The following is a 16,734-nucleotide window of genomic DNA, read 5'->3' as shown; positions in this document are numbered from 1 at the left end:
CCCAGTCTCATGCCATTAGCTCCAAGTGTGCTCCCAGATATTTTATAGTCATTGCCGGTATGATCCGAGTCACTCCCAGATAGTCTCATTATGATCCCAGTATGACTCCAGTGCTCCCACTATTACCCCAGTTCCCCCCACATGCTTTCAGTTGCTCACTTTTATCCCTACTATGGTTCCACTCACTCCCAGTATATCCCAGTGGAGGGGTGGCTTTATATGTTAGAGAGTCTCTTGACTCTGTTGAACTTGAGGTCAGCAGTGACAAGGTTGAGTGTCTGTGGGCCAGAATCAGGGGGAAGGCCAACAGGGCTGACATCCTTGTGGGTGTCTGTTACAGGCCACCCAACCAGGATGATGAAGGGGATGAATTATTCTACAAGCTGCTGGCAGATGTCTCAAAATTTCCAGCCCTTGTTATTGTAGGTGACTTGAACCCTCCAGATATCTGCTGGGAGCTCAACACAGCAGAGAAGAGGCAGTCTGGGAGATTCCTGGAGTGTATAGAGGATAATTTCCTGCTTCAGCTGGTAAATGAACCTACCAGGGGTGGGGCCTCTCTAGACCTGCTGTTTATAGAGAGGGGCTGGTGGGAGATGTAGTGGTCAGAGGCTGTCTGGGTACAGCGACCCTGAAGTAACAGAATTTTCAGTGCTCGGGGATATGAGGAGAACCAGCAATAAAACCTCTTTGCTGGACATCCAGAGGGCAGATTTCAGCCTGGTCAGAAGACCAGTCCAGACCATACCCTGGGAAACAACCCTCAAAAACAAGGGGGTACAGGAGGGATGGATGTGCTTCAAGAAGGAAGTCTTGAGTGCACAGAACAGCCTGTCCCAGTGTGATGAAAGGGAAGCCCATGGGGAAGACATCCAGCTTGGTTGAACACGGAGATTCTGAAGGAAATCAGTGATAAAAAGAGAGCTGAATGTGTAAATAAAGGGCTAGCTATTTAGGAAGAGTTTAGGAACATAGTTAGGTCCTGTAGGAAGAAAATGAGAGACAAAAGTGCAATTTGAAGTCAGTTTGGCTACTTCTGTTAGGGATGACAAAAAGTGCTTCTATAAATATGTTAATAGAAAAAGGACGGACAAGAAAAACCTCCATTCTTTGTTGGACTTGTTACCAGAGATGAGGAGAAGGCTGAGGTACTTAACACCTACTTTCCCTCAGTTTTCACCAGTAAGACAGGTGGCCCTGAGGACAACTGGCCTCCTGAGCTGGTAGAAAAGAGACAGGGAGCTGAATAGTCCCGCTGTGTTCCAGGAGGAAATAGTGACTTACTGAGGCACCTGAATCCTCCCAAGTCTGTGGGGCCAGATGGGATCCATCCTGGGGAGATGAGGGAGCTGCTGGAAGAGCTTGCCAAGCCACTCTCCATCATCTCCCAACAGTCCTGGCTCTCTGGGGATGTCCTAGAGAATTGGAAGTTGGACATTGTCACCCCAATCCACAGAAAGGGCTGCAAGGCTGACCCTGGCAACTCCAGCCCTGTCAGCCTGACCTCGGTGCCTGTCAGGGTTATGGAGCAGATCATCCTGAGTGCAATCACACAGCACCTAAAGGATGGGCAAGGGCTCAGACCCAGCCAGCATGGGTTTAGGAGGGGCAGGTCCTGTCTGACCAACCTGATCTCTTTTTATGATCAGGTGACCCATGTGGTGGACGAGGGGAAGGCTGTGGATGTGTCTGTCTGGACTTCAGCAAGGCCTTTGACACTGTCTCCCACAATATACTCCTGGAAAAGCTGGTAGCCCATGGCTTGGACAGGTGTACCCTCTGCTGGGTCAGGAGCTGGCTGGAGGGCCGGGCCCAGAGAGTGCTGGTGAACGGGGCTGTGTCCAGCTGGCGGCCGGTCACCTGTGGTGTTCCCCAGGGGTCTGTGCAGGGCCCAGTCCTGTTTAACATCTTTATTGATGATTTAGATGAGGGGATTGAGTCCATCATCAGGAAATTTGCTGATGACACCAAGTTGGGAGGGAGTGTCGAGCTGCTGGAAGGCAGGAGGGCTCTGCAGAGGGACCTGGATGGACTTGAGGGATGGGCTGATTCCAACGGGATGAAATTCAACAAAGCCAAGTGCAGGTCCTGCCCTTTGGCCACCCCAACCCCTGCAGCGCTCCAGGCTGGGCACAGAGTGGCTGGAGAGCAGCCAGGCAGAGGGATCTTGGGGGACTGATTGACAGGAAGCTCAACAGGAGCTAACTGTGTGCCCAGGTGGCCAAGAAGGCCAATGGGATCTTGGCCTGGATCCAAACTAGCGTGGCCAGCAGGCCCAGGGCAGTGACCCTTCCCCTGTACTCTACCTTGGGGAGGCCACACCTTGAGTGTTGTGTTCAGTTCTTGGCCCCTCATTTCAGGAAAGATATTGAGAGGCTGGGGCAGGTCCAGAGAAGAGCAAGGAGGCTGGAGAAGGGACTGGAGCACAAGTCTTGTGGGGAGAGGCTGCGGGAGCTGGGAGTGTTCATTTTAGAGAAGAGGAGGCTCAGAGGTGACCTCAGCACTCTCTATAACTACCTGAAAGGAGGTTGTAGACAGGGGTGGACTGGTCTTTTCTCTCAGGCAGCCATGAGTAGGACAAGAGGGCGGGGGCTTAAACTGTGCTAGGGGAAGTTTAGGTTGGATATCAGGAAGAAGTTCTTTACAGAGAGAGTGCTCACGCATTGGAATGTCCTGCCCAGGAAGGGAGTGGATTCTCCAAACCTGGAGGTATTTAAGGTGAGACTGGATGTGGCACTGAGTGCCATGATCTGGTGATCAAAATGGGGTTGGATTAAGGGTTGGACTTGATGATCTGGGAGGTCTCTTCCAACCCAACTGATTCTATGATTCTATGAGAACAGAGCAGGGATGGTGGCAAGGCCCTGTCTTGGCAGAGGCAGAGCACAGGCCCAAGGGGAAGAGCAAAAGAGACAGAAGCTCCACCTCCCTCTCTTTTATACTTCTTGATGCTTCCTAATGATGTCAGATGATATGAAATACCTCTTTGGTTGCTCAAGTCAGGTGAGGCTTGTCCCTTCTAATCTCTGTCACATCCTCTGGGCCTGATGAATTGAGGCCTGGCTGAAACTAAAGCTAAAACTACCACACCCCATTCCATTCTATTCTCAAGCTCCATTTCTATGATGGTTCGGGATAGATTTCACACACTGAGAAATGACTTAACAAAATCCCAGGGATTTGCTTTCAACTGGCCACATCCTGGGATTGAGAGGATCTCCTCAAATAATATTTTGGGTGTCACTGGAGTCCTCGGGGTGCTGGAACCCGTGGAGGATCTGCAGCTTTGTCCCAGCTGGGTCATCAATAATTGTCACCAAAAGTCATCAGGAAGGAATGAGACCCTCCAAGCCCCTCCGTGGAGTGTCTGTGACTCAGACACTCCTTTATTCTGGGCAGAGACAGGGAGAGAATCTTTCCAGTTCCATACATTCCCTTCCAAGACTTCTCACATATTTATACATTTTAGCAAACAAAGAAATTACCATTCTTTTCTTCTAAGATATACAATTCTCTTCATTAATTGGTATTCTATTCTTTATTGGCTGTTTTTGTGAACATTCTTTGGCGCTTTTATCATTCTGCCTCAGGCAAAGTCTCCAACTCTCAGGCTGAAATGTCTTTGATAGTCTCCTCTGTATCTTCTGGTTGCTCCAACATGGCTTTGAGGGACCATAAATTTAAGATCCCAGATGTCCAATCTTAAGCTGCCTCAGGCTTCTCTTTCCTGCAGCCCATCAGAGCCAGTCCAGGGAAACTCAAAGCTTTGGTGCTTTAAAGACCAGACTGATGAGAGTCTGTGAGAAGTAACGCAGTCAACGATTGCCACTAATTAAATATTTAGGAAAGTTGTATAATTTGCAGCACTGCAAGTCACTGGGAAGTGGGTTGTGGGGGCTGAGATGGGATGTGAAAGAACCAATGGCCAACTGGAAGAAGATCTGGGTAGTCTGAGAAAGTTGGGAAGGACATTGAGGAGACTTGAGGGGCCCTGGGAGGGCTGGGGGCAATTGGAAAAAAGCTTCAGGAGATCTGAGGGGTGTTGGAGGGGGGTTGGTGGTTCCTAGTGGGGCTGAGAGGGGCTTTGAGGGGCGCTGGAAGGGCTGGGCAAGGACTGCAAGGAGGTTCCACATGACCCTGCGTGGGATGGTGTGACCGGGAGAAGGTTTGGTGAAGGTCATGGGGGGTCTGTGGGAGGATTTAGGGGGTTCTTCCCCCCTGGCCCTGCCTGGAGCTGCCGCCGGACGCTCCCCAAGATGCTGCCAGGGGTCGGGGCTCCATGTCAGGGGTTTGTCCTCCTGGGCTGGGGCTTCTCCCTGTGCCACAAAGGCAGGGGGTCACCGGGAGTCGCGTGTCACCCCCTCCCCTGCTGTCCCTCTGCCCCCAGCCGGCTGCTCCCAGTGTTCCCAGTAAAGCATTCCAGTTCTCCCCAGTCCCGGTCACTGGGGCTGGCTAGAGAAGGCCCCGAATCATTTTCCAGCCAATCAGAGCGCGCGGCGCTGATAACTCCGCAGTTGCCTGGCAGACCCGCAGCGCCCCCCGCTCCCCACCCCAAACAGACCCGCGCCCCCCGCCCTCGCCCCCAGCGCCCCCCGGAATGGCAATTTTTTGGCGGGGGGAGGTGGGGGCGCCGAGGCCGGCCCCCCCCGCGCTGTCCCAGCCGTGGCGGCTGCGGCGGGGGCCGAGTGCGGGCGGGAGTGGACAAGAGCCCAGCGCTGCCCCATCCTGAGCTGCCCCAGATCCATCCCTGCTCCTCCCGCGGGGAGCGGCGGGGCTGGGGGCAAGGGGGGCCTGGAGGGGCTGGCGCTGGGCCTGGGGGGAGGAGGAGAAGAGCTGGAGTGGGCGGGGCTGTGGGGGCGGAGAAGCAGCAGGAGAGGAGGGACAGAGCAGGGGGAGGAGCCGGGACAGGGGACACAGAGAGGACAAAGCAGCACGTGGTGGGCGCTCGGTCGGAAGGTCGGTGTGGGGCGGGGGGGCGAGAGCGGTTTTTGGGCCCCTCGGGTGGTTCGGGAGGGAACCCCAGCACCCGCGGAGTGGGGAGAGCGGAGAGGGGCGATAGTGGAGCTGGGGAAGCCCCGGAATGGTGGAACTGGGGAGCGGGAGCACAGAGGGAGGGAGCCCCGGGCCCCTTAAACGGGGGTCCCGGAGAGGGAAAAGCCCCGGCAGTGTGGAAAGGAGGGGGGAGCAGCAATGCAGGGGGGAGGTGAGACCCCCAAGAGCCTGGAGAAGGCGAGAGCCGAGAGAGGAAGGAGCCGTGGGATTCCCGGGATCCCCGGCAGCCCGGCGAGGGTGGGATGGGATCCCCAATACAAGTGGGACCCCCAGCAGTGCAGACAGGGGGACCCCAATAAGCCCACCGTGGAGAATTCAGAGAAGAGGAACTGGTGGGAGGGTTGGTTTGGGCTGAATTTTTGTGTTTTGGAGGTATTTAGGAACACAAGATTAGAGGTGGTGGAGACGGAGGGCGGGACTCGGGACGGCTGTGGGGAGAGGTGAGGGGAGATCGGCAAGTTTGGGGGGCTTTTGGGGACTCAGGGCTGGTCTTGGGGGTCCCACATTACCCACTCACCCCCTACCCCTCCCTGGGACGCACCGGCGCCGTGTTGGCCGTGAGAGTGAAGGTGGAGAAGCCGGGTAAACCCCTCCCCCATCCCGGGACTGCCATCGGGTCCGTCAGGTCCATCCCACATCCTCCCCCACCCCCCAAAAAAAACCCCAAACCCATCGTGAGATCCTTAAACCCCAGACTTAAAACCGCAGGGTTCCCCAAATCACCTCCTGGACCTGCAAGAGCCCCTCAAAAGGCCCCAGAGTCCCCCCCACCCCGCAAGACTCCCTCAGAGTCCCTCAAAACTCCCCAGACCCCCCTAAACACCGCAGAGAACATCTCAGAGACCCCCAAAACACCCAAGAGAACCTCTCGAGTCCCTCCAAATTTTCATCCAGACCCTGCAAACCACCCCGAGACCACCCAATTTCCCACCCAGACCTTCCAAAATTCCATCGCCCTCCCTCCAAACCCCCTCCCAGACTACCCCAAATGTCCCCAGGACCCCCAAACAACACCAGAACCCCCCTGGCCTCTCCCAGATATTCTCAAACCAGTCCAGGACCTCCCTAAATTCCCTTCCAGATGCTGAAAACTACCCCAGGATCCCTCTAAATCCCTTCCAGACCTTCCAAACAACCCAGAACCCTCCAACTGCTTCCAGACCAGCCCAGATACTCCCAAACCCTTCCCATAAATCCTCGTCCCCGACCCCCCGAAAACTCCTTCAAGGGAGAGTTGAAACAGAGAGAACTGAAGCTAAGGGAGACATGTGTACAGCCTGAAAAAACAGGAAAATCAGATTAATTTGATGGGTTTTTTTCCTAGAAGTGTGAGAAACAAAGGGAGTCACCCCCCAAATGTGGCTTTGCTTGGGGGGCATCCCTGGATGCTGGAAAATCCTGGGATCTTCCCAAGTCTCCAAATGGAGGTGCCTGGCACAGATCCCCTAAAACCCCAAACCATCAAGACTGGGCAAAAAAACCCTAAAATATGCAGATTAAGGAAAAAGAAATTCAAAGCACCAAGATTCACTTCCAAAAAAATCACTCCCAGAAATTTGCTCCCTGTGTTCTCTGTGCTTGGGGTTCTGGGGATCCTCCCTGTCCAGATTGTTGGGGGTGCCTTGTTTTTTGGGGTCCCCTCTCTGGGGTTCTGCCTTTTCCAGGCTACTGGAGATCCCGGGAATTTCAGAGGTCCCCCACTCTGTGATCTGAACCCACTGAGTTTCTTTGATTCTCCCCTCTCCATGATCCCTCCAAGGAATGCCAAGGGTCCCAGGGGTCCTTTCTGCCCTGACTCTCTGCTCAGGGTGCTCAGGGACCCCCCTGGATCCCAAAATGGACAGCCCAGAGAGGGGGCACCCTCAGGACACCCAGCATCCTGGAGAGGTGGGGCCCTTGGGAACCACCACCCCAAGCAGAGAGTCAGGAGAGGAGGGACTGCGGGGTCCCCAAATCCCCTCTGGTGCCCCTATTTAGGGTTAGAATCTTGGTGTTTTGGGCTGAATGCTGGGGGTGCAGGGGGGACCCAGAGCTGGGGAAGGGGGTTTTCAGGGGGTCCCATAGCCAAGAGAAGGGATGTGATTGCTCAGAAAAGTGGGATGGGAAGCCCAGAGGTCCCCTGTGCCCAGGAAAGGTGGGTACAGGGGACCTCGATGTTAAGGAAAGGTGGGTCATGATATAGAAAAACCCAGAATGGCCAGGAAAGAGGGATTCAAGGTATCACTCAGTGTTCCAAAAGGGATCTGTGATCTGGGAAATGCAGGAGTGGGGGCACTGGGGGTCCCAGAGTCAAGGCAAAGGTGCGTGTGGGGACTGGAAGAGGTGGGATGGCCTGGAAAAGGACTGCAGGGGAGTGTTGGTGTAGGATAAGTGGGGCAGGGACATCCCAGTGCCTTGGAATGGATGATCAGGATGGGCCCAAGGTAAGGAAGGGTAGGACTAGGAGTGGGGAGAGGTGGTTGGGGGGTGGAGGTGCTCCCTGTGGCCAGAATAAGGGGAGTTGAGGAGATGGCAGGGGAAAGGCAAAGGGATTGTGATGTCTGGGAAAGGCAGGATGAGAGGGAAAAGGAGGGCAGGGTGGTCCTGGAGTCAAAGAAAGGGGGGTGTGAGGGCTGGTAAGCCGGGAATGGCCGGGCAGGGGGTTGTGGGGGCCTGGTAGCCTGGGGAGGGTGGGGACCCTGGAGAGGGAGGACCCCCAATACACAGGAGACCCCCAGCAGCCCAGACAGGGGGGACACACAGAATGCCAAAAGGGAGAGGTGAGAGACGAGAAGGTCCTGGGAGGGTTTTCTTGAGCTAAATCTTGGTGTTTTGGAGGTTTTTATGGACACAAGATGCCCAGTGACTTTTAGAGAGGGACTTGGGTAACCCAACCCAAGGCACTCACAGCTTGTTTTCCCCAAAAACCAGGATTTATCCTTCTGAAGGTGTGTTGGAATGGCAGAGGAGGCGGCGAGGAAGGGGAAGATGCCCCTGGGCCCCCAGGCAGGTGAGGATGAAGTCAGTGCCCCTTTGCCCCTCTCTTGTGCTGCATCTTCCAGCCCAGCATGGCCCCGGCTGCAGGACAACCCTGCTGCCGATGCCGTCCTGCCGGGGTCGGGTTTGGGGGGATGTCCTTGGCCTTCCTTGTGGGCCGGAGGCAAATGCCCTGAGTGTCCTTGTTCCTTCCTGCCCCAGGCCCTGAGCTGAGCACGGAGGACAAATCCCCCCAGCAGAACCTGGTGGCAGAAGCAACTTTGAACAGCTCCACAGAGCAGGAAGACACCGAGGAGAAAAAGCCACGGAGATCCCTCAGGAGGAGAAGCTCTCAACCGAGTTTTGGGTCCTCGGATCAGGATAGAGCCACCCAGGGTGGGAAAGATGGCAAGAGCTTCAACCAGAGCTCTGACCTCGGAGTGCAGCAGCAGCTTCAGAGCAGGGAGAAGCGCTAAAAGTGCTTGGAATGTGGGAAGGGTTTCAACCAGAGCTCCCACCTGATTCGCCACCAGCACATCCACACTGGGGAATGGCCCTACATCTGTAGGGAATGTGGGAAGGGCTTCAGTCTTAGCTCCCACCTGATAAGCCACCAGATGATCCACACTGGGGAACGTCCCTACGAGTGTTCCAAGTGTGGGAAGAGGTGTCGGACCATCTCCAATCTCCTCGTACATCAGCGCACACACACAGGGGAGAGGCCCTTCTGCTGCACCGACTGCGGGAAGAGATTCAGCCAGAGCTCCAACCTCGTCACCCATATGAGGCTCCACACCGGGGAGAGGCCTCACAAATGTGGGGACTGTGGGAAGAGCTTCATTCGTAACTCTGAGCTTATCGTTCACCAGATGACCCACACTGGGGAAAGGCCCTTTGAGTGTTCCGAGTGTGGGAAGAGGTTTCAGACCAGCTCAATTCTCCTCAAACATCAGCGCACACACATGGACGAGAGGCCCTTCTGCTGCACCGACTGCGGGAAGAGATTCAACCATAAATCTGACCTCATCACCCACTGGCGTATCCACCGTGGGGAGAGGCCTTATGAGTGTGACGAGTGTGGGAAGAGATTCACCCAGAGCTCTCACTTGACCAGACACCAACGGACCCACCAATGAGGGAAGTCCCAGGAGTGCCCCGACCGTGGGAAAAGCTTCATCTGCTGCTCCATCTCTATCACCCACATTCCTTGTGACCCACATTTGGAAGACCCCTGGCTTGTGGTCTCCACATCCTCCTGGATCTCTGTGGGCACTTGAATTAACACAGAGGGAGGAACATCCATGGTGTCATGGCTTTAGTTAGGCCCAGATTAAGGCTGTAGTTTTTAGAGCAAGGCCTTGGACAATCAGCTGACTGGAGCTGGGTCAGCCCAGCTGACTCCTACTGGCCAAGTCTATTGCATCCCATATTCTGACATCATCTCAGACAGAAGAAGAGAGGGAGGAGGGATTTTCCTTCTTCTTCTTGCCGGAGGAGCAAGGAGTTTTTTGGCATTGCAGAGCTCCTGAGGGGAGACCAAGATACTGGGGAAGTTGAAATTTACTTCCTGTGTGTTCTTGCTACCTTTTATTCTTAGTCTGTAGTTTGTATTTTATTTGTTTTCTATTTTATTTTCTGTTTAATATACCTTGTTCTGCTGAACTATGTCCTGTGTTTTGGTTTTTGGGGGACAGAAGAGGAGACTTTGCCTCTGAAATGATTACTTGGTATTTTGCCACGTCAAAACCATCACATATGGGGACACAGACTGAAGTGGGAAATTCATTGGGAAGGGGGGGTTGCTGACTTTTGACCCTAAAAATCTCCCCTGCTCCATACCCTTAGTTTATCTTGTGGCCTCAAGGAATCCTGAATGGTGTTTCAGAACTTTTCTAAACTCAGTAATTCCATAATTCCAATTTTCTGTGGCTCTGCCTGTCTGTGGGCCCCCCAACCCAACCCCATGCACATTCACATGGTTCATTTTGTTTTTTTCATTTTATTTGATCCATTTTCATCCCTTAGAATCACCTGAAATTGGGATTAAAATAAAGAAATTGAACAAAGACATCTAAATTTCCACCATTCCCCTGGGACCTTGGGCAGGAATTTGAGGTTCAAAGGGATATTCAGGAAGATTTCAGGGTTCTGTTGGGATTTGGGAGAGTCTTCCCCAAAACTGGAGGTCTCCAGACCGACTGACATTTCTCCATCATTTTGCAGTCCAATATCTGAGAGGGATTGATCTGTCAGCTCATAACACCTCAATCCCACCCCAAAATGTCTCCTTGTCAACTTGAAATGACTCAATTCCATCCCAAAATGGTTTAATGCAACTTAAACCCACTTAGAGGGAGTCAGCAGCAGGAGAAGGGGTGCTACAAACCCAGGGAGGATGGGATAAAATTGGGAGGGCTTGGGTGAAAATTGGGAGGGTTGGGATGGGACTTGGAGGGGAATGGGGTGGGGATTGGGAGACAAGAGATGGGGTGTGTGAAAAAAGTGAGGGAGCTTTTGGGGTCCCCTCCTGTCCTGAGGGGGTTACTGTGAGGGAGTGTGGGGGACATGTGACATCAGCTCTTGCAGTGGGGCCCCATAGGGAGGGACACAGGGAGCTCTTTTTGATGGAATCCTGCTGCTTTCCATGAATTTTGGAGGATATAACCCTCTTTTGGGGTCCCTCTCCTAATTTTCAGTGGCTGAAGTGATCCCCTTACATTCTGGTGGATGCTGAGATAACCCCATTTGGGAGTTCTTTCTGCTGTTTTAAACCATTTTTAGGGGCTCTTGGGAGTCCCCCCCCCCCTTATTCTGGGGGTTGCACTTACCCCTCTGGCTCCACTGGTGGCTGAGGGGGATTATAATCCCCAATTCTGAAGTGTGACAAGTGACTTGTGGGGAATCCAGTTTTGGTGGACATCCCACCTGCAGGAGGGTGTCCCCCCTTCCTGCAAGGCTGCTGGGGTGGGGCTGGGGTGGGGCTGGGACCCCTCCCCACACAGCTCACACAGTGACCACCCAGAGTATTTCTGGGGTGACAGGGCTTCTTCATGCACTGGGACCAGCCCAGCTGGTGTCACAGAACCCCAGAATGTGCTGAGTGGGAAGGGACCCCCAAGGATCATGGAGTCCAACCCTCAGCCCTGCACAGGCCCATCCCCAAGAGTCACACCCTGTGCCCCAGAGCATCATCCAAACCCTCCTGGAGCTCTGTCAGCCTTGAGGCTGTGCCCACTGCCCTGGGGGGCTGGTCTGTGCCCACCACCCTCTGGGGAAAGAACCTCTTTCTAAGATCCAACCTAACCCTGCCCTGGCACAACTCCAGCCATTCCCTGGGTGCTGTCTCTGGTCCCCACAGAGCAGAGATCAGTGCCTGCCCCTCCTATGCCCATGCCAAGAAAGTTGTACCTGCAATGAGGTGTCCCCTCAGTGTGCTGCTGAACACACCAAGTGCCCTCAGCTGCTCCTCACATGCTGCCCCTGCAGGCCCTTGCCAATCTTGGTGTCATCCTTTGAACACTCTCCAATGACTCAATCTCTTCCTTCTCTTGTGGTGCCCCAAAGTGCCTCAATATTTCCGGTGCGGGAACTGCCAGGGCTGTGTGATGTGGGGCCTGAGGGTGCCCAGGGGACATTGTGACACTGCAGGGCCTCCTGGAACCCCGGGGACATTGTGACACTGCAGGTCTCCTGGAACCCAGGGGACACTGTGACACTGCAGGGCCTCCTGGAGCCCAGGGTACACGGTGACACTGCAGGGCCTCCTGGAACCCAGGGGACACTGTGACACTGCAGGACAAAGGGGAGTTTGTGAGAGTTAGAGAATCACCAGCCCTGCCCAGCACTGGTCAGCAGCACGGAGGGGCAGTGGCCTCCCCTGGTGCCACAAGATGAGCCCAATTGGTCCTCTGTGTGTCCAGCAGCAAAGGCAGACAGACACACACCCTTTACAAAGGTGCAGCTGCAGGTGCTCCCGAGTGTGCCCAGCAGGGCAGAGAGATGGACAGGCTGCACAGGAGGAGGCAGATACAGCTGCTCTTGGTGGCCCCACAAAAGCCAGTTCCGCGGAGCCTGAGAGCTCTGCAGAGAGCGAGGAGCAGCCCTGCTGCACAAGGGAGAGCAGCACAGACTGAGCATCACATCTGCACTGCAAGAGCTGCATTCCACACCTCTGCCTGCAGGAACAGAGACAACATCGCTTCTCACACACACACACAAACAAACATGGCAGAAAAAGTTGGTTTTAATGGTAAACTGTTTTCTTTGCTTCTAAAAAGTACTCTTAGACTTTTTTGAACTGTTCTTATTTCCCTCTCTCTCTGCATTTTTTTAGCAATTCCTTAACTAATAATAAATATAATTTTTTGGAATTCAAGGGTAATATAGATTGAGTTTTACTTTTGTTGGGGAAAACATTTTGAACCCAAGCTATGTCTGCAATATTTAAGCAGATTGTAACACCGTCCTGTCTCTCCCAAACTCCACACTCCCTGTTCCTTTACCCTGCCACACCCTGGACTTCAATTTTCTGGTCACAAATACAAGCTGCAGCCCCCAGGAACCTCTCCCCACCACTAGTCCTGCTTTTTCTTGACATCGGGACCTTCCCGATCCCTCATTTCCAGGCACTGGCATGCCCCTGTACCCCCTTATCCTGCACCAATAGCCTCCTGCACCCCCTTTCCTGGCCATCCCACCTACTCCAGCCCCTACACCCCTCTTTTTCTTAACTCTGAGAACCCCACTGTTGCATTTCCAGACCACAAAGTCTGCCCTGTTTGGAACATTGGGGGGCAATTTTAACCCTGTTCCCAGCTATTCTGGGTGTCACTACCTCAAGATCCCCTTTCTTCAATATTGGGGACCCCTGGACTCCCCATCCCACTCCTCCAACCCCCTAAACCCTAACCCTAACCCGAACCCTAACCCTTTCCTTGGCCCTGCTTCCCCCTGAAATCCCCTTCCCCAGCACAGTGTCCCCACTGCACCCACAAGATTCAGCCCAAAAGCACCAAGACTCAGCCAAAGAAATCCCTCACAGGAATTCCCCCTCTCTGGGTCTCTCCACTTTGGGTTTTGGGGGGGCTCCCCTGTTTGGGCTGCTGGGAGTCCCATGTATATTGGGGTGCCCACTCCCCAACCTGCCAATGAAGGGCCTGACCCAGGCACACCAACCCCACCAAGGGGGTCCCCACATCCCCCCACCCACCAAGGGGCTCTGCCGGAACCTGACACTGGGACACCCAAAAACACCTCCAAGGACCCCCAATACCTCCCAAGGGGCATTGTCAGCTCAGCTTTTGAGGTCTCTCAACCATCCCCCCGAACACAAACCAAACCCCCAGAGCTCCCCCAGGGTATTCGGGACTCGGCTCGGGAGTCCCGCAGCCCTTTGTCGGGGCCCTTTGCCGTCCCTGTGTGCAGCTCCGGCCCCGCCCCACGGCAGCCCCAGCGCAGGCTTCAAGGAGCGGCACATCCTGGTGCCCTTGGGGGCGTTGTCCGGGCCCATCCCGGCTCTCGTGTTCCACGGCACAGCCCTTATGGCCCCTGGTGGGGCAGCGGGGGCACTGTGGAGTTTGGGGGCCCCTTCTCTTTCCCACCCTGTTCTCCCGCTCACCGGAGACTCCTTCGGGTGCAGATGGAACCCTGGAAAAGGAAGAGGAAAAGGAGGAGCATGGCTGTCCCCTCCTCTTGTCCCGGGGGTGTTCCAGGCTCGGCCCCGCCCCCCCCCACTTTCGCAGGGCGCGGCCACCAGGGCGACCGGAGCAGGTTTGGGAGAACTGGCTGGCGCCGTGCTGAGGGAGAACAGGTCTACCCGCCGGGCTAAAGGGAGAACGGGTCTACCCGCCGGGCTAAAGGGAGAACGGGTCTACCCGCCGGGCTAAAGGGAGAACGGGTCTACCCGCCGGGCTGAGGGACACATTTCCCGCCCGTCCTCCTACACGTGGGTCCCCCGGCAGCTCAGACAGGGTGGAACCCTGAACCCCAAATTGAAAAAACCAGAGGAGTGGAACTTCTGGGACGGATTTTTTGGCTTAATCTACATATTTGGGAGTGGGTTTTGGCTGAATCTTGATGCTTTGCAGTTTTGATATTTGTCAGGGTATTTTTTGCCTGCATCTCAGTGTTTTGCAGCTTTTTATGGACACCAGATGCCTGGTGACTTGTAGGGATGGGGAGCAGAGAGGGGCGATAGCTGAGGTGAGGGTCCCCCGGCAGCCTGGAGAGGGGGCAGTGTGGAAAAGGGGGAACCCCAGGACCCCCAGGACCCTGAAATCAGGGCCTGGAGAAAGGGGAGCCTGCACAGGGGGACCCCTGTGCATTCAGGTGTGATGAGATGCCATTAGTTTTGGTTCGTGTCTGGCCTTGCCACCTGCCAAGTTATGGAAAACAACAACTTATAACTTAGACTTCGGCCTTGAAGGAGACACATCTTGTGTACACTGAGACAGGTTTGTAACTTGAATTTTAAACGGTGTCTAGTTTAACCCTGGAATCCCCATGAACCCTCCCTGGAACAACTGGTCAAGGAATTTGAAAGTAATTAACAATGAACTAATTTTCCAGCAAAAATACACAATTTTAAAGGCAATTCCCTCAGAATAGCTCTCATTATATGGTTTAGGTGGCCTTGAACTGACTGAAAATTGCACTGAGCTTTACTTACATCTGAAAAGAATTAGCAAATAAGGAAAATAATGTCATTACACATGTGGGGGTGACAAAAACAGTGGATAAAAGAAAATAAGTCCTTCAAAATAAAATATTTGAAGAGTCTGGTGGGGAAAAAAGTAGTGACTGAATAGACTGAATAAAAAGTACTTAGGGAACAGAAAAAAATGCAAAAAAGAAATAGTATTTTTTTCTCAATGCAAAAAGGTTTTTCTGGGTGTTGTATTAGTCTGAATGCTGATGTGCAAGTTATAGTAATATAAATTTATTGAAATATTGTAAAATACTATAATAAATCATATAATAATACAGAAAAAATAATTTATAAAATTGATTTTTTGACTGCTGAGAGCCATTTAAAAATACTTTGGTATTTATACAGGTATTGAAAACATTGACACCAATATTTAACAAAAAATGTGGTGCCCCAAATTTATCTGGGAAATGAATATTCCTTAACTCTCCTTGAGATCTTTGGGACAAGTCCCAGCAAAACCTGGAGTCCCTCAGCTCAGCAGTTTGATCTCCCTTGGTACTTCACTGCTTTGGTCACCAAGCCCAGGGCTGAGGGCAGAGCAGCACCAGAGGAGCAGAAAGTCCCAGGTTTGCCCAGGAAACCAACACATGGACTTGCCAATAATGCAACATAAATCTCCCATTTTCTATCAGCTTTTAGAATCCAAAAGCTTTGCATGGGGAAGTTTTGTCGGGACCTGGATTGTAACAGAACTTTTTAAATTTAATTCTTTTCAATACTGATGTGGGACTGGGGGAATAACTTGGAGCAGCCAGTGATATCCACACCCTCAGCTGGTCACATTTTCTGGGATAGAAAGAACTTTTCAGACTCCAAGTCTAAAATTACAGTTCATGCATCAGCTTTTACCCACTGAGGTTTCTTTCTCCTGGTTGTAAGGAGAGTGTGACTGGGTGTGCAGCTGGAGAATTGATTAATCCTAATTAATATTTACACCCTGGACCTTCTCATGGTTGGAACAACCTGGGACAGAACACACATATTTTTGAGTTTTCTTCCTATCACAGAAGGAAAACTGTGGAACTCAGTCCCTAAATTATCCTTTTCCATTGGCACATTACAGGTATGAGACACCATCCCTGTCTTGGTTTGAGGGGAAAAACCAAAATGTTTACCCACAAGTGGGGGAGGGGATGTCCTCCACAATAATCACGCCACTCTTTATCAAATTTAAAGAAAGAGAACTTTAATACAAGAAGGATAACTAATCTTAACTCGTAAATATATATATATATATATATATATATATATATATATATATATATATGTGTGTGTGTGTGTGTAAACAGACCAGAGCAAACCGCTTCCCCAACACCACAATAGGAAAAAAACAACAAAAACCCCCAAAACCAACAGGTTTCCTCCTAGGGAAAAATTATGGCAGTATCAGGGTCACAGCCCGGCTGGCAGCAGGGTGAGTTCCCAGATGAACTCTGTGTCTCTCTCTGTGTCTCTTGTCCCAAATGAAGAAGGAAAACTGGAAGCGACAAACCGCTGTGTGTCCTGGAAAAGCAGCTGCAAGTTCTCTCCCCCAGGTCGCTGCCCCAGCCGGGGCGGGCAGGCCGTGATGCTGCAAACAGCGGTGAGACCAGAGCAGAGGCCGGGACCCCAGATGCAGGAACCAGGAGAACAGCTGTGGCAAGGAGAAAAAAAACAAATCATCTCACCAAGAACAGCAGCAGCGAGCAGCCAGGAGCAGTCTGGGGCAGCCAGCAGAAGCCAGGACATGGCTTCTCCTCTACCCAGCACACACACCGCTCCTGCGTTCCGCTGAGCTAAGAATGGAAAAAATGTCCCCAAAACCAAAAGAGACAACCTGTCCCCAGCCAAGGGATCAGCAGTAACTACTTCTTTTTGTGAACTACTGGCATGGGCAGTTAGTGGCAGCGGAGAGAATTTACATAATAATTCCAAAATGTGGAGGGACACTTTTTAATGCCACACTTTTCAGTATTTTCAGCTGGGGTGAGGGACTGTAGCAGCTGTAATAGGATATAATTATAATAATATTGTCAACT

At 52.8% G+C, this 16,734-nt stretch overlaps 1 protein-coding gene across 1 annotated transcript in view; it reads left to right on the top strand.

Moving 5' to 3' along the window:
- The window catches only part of LOC139684145 (uncharacterized), a 1,342,464-nt gene that overhangs the window by 767,261 nt on the left and 558,469 nt on the right, over positions 1-16,734 (top strand). Inside the window, 1 exon segment of the mRNA XM_071579746.1 lies at positions 8,487-9,148. Coding sequence (XP_071435847.1) covers positions 8,487-9,148 — 662 coding nt within the window.

Source organism: Pithys albifrons, chromosome 32, assembly GCF_047495875.1.
Source record: "Pithys albifrons albifrons isolate INPA30051 chromosome 32, PitAlb_v1, whole genome shotgun sequence".
NCBI lineage: Eukaryota > Metazoa > Chordata > Aves > Passeriformes > Thamnophilidae > Pithys > Pithys albifrons.
Note: the sequence above shows the minus strand (reverse complement) of the source record. Positions and strands in the feature narration are given on the sequence as shown.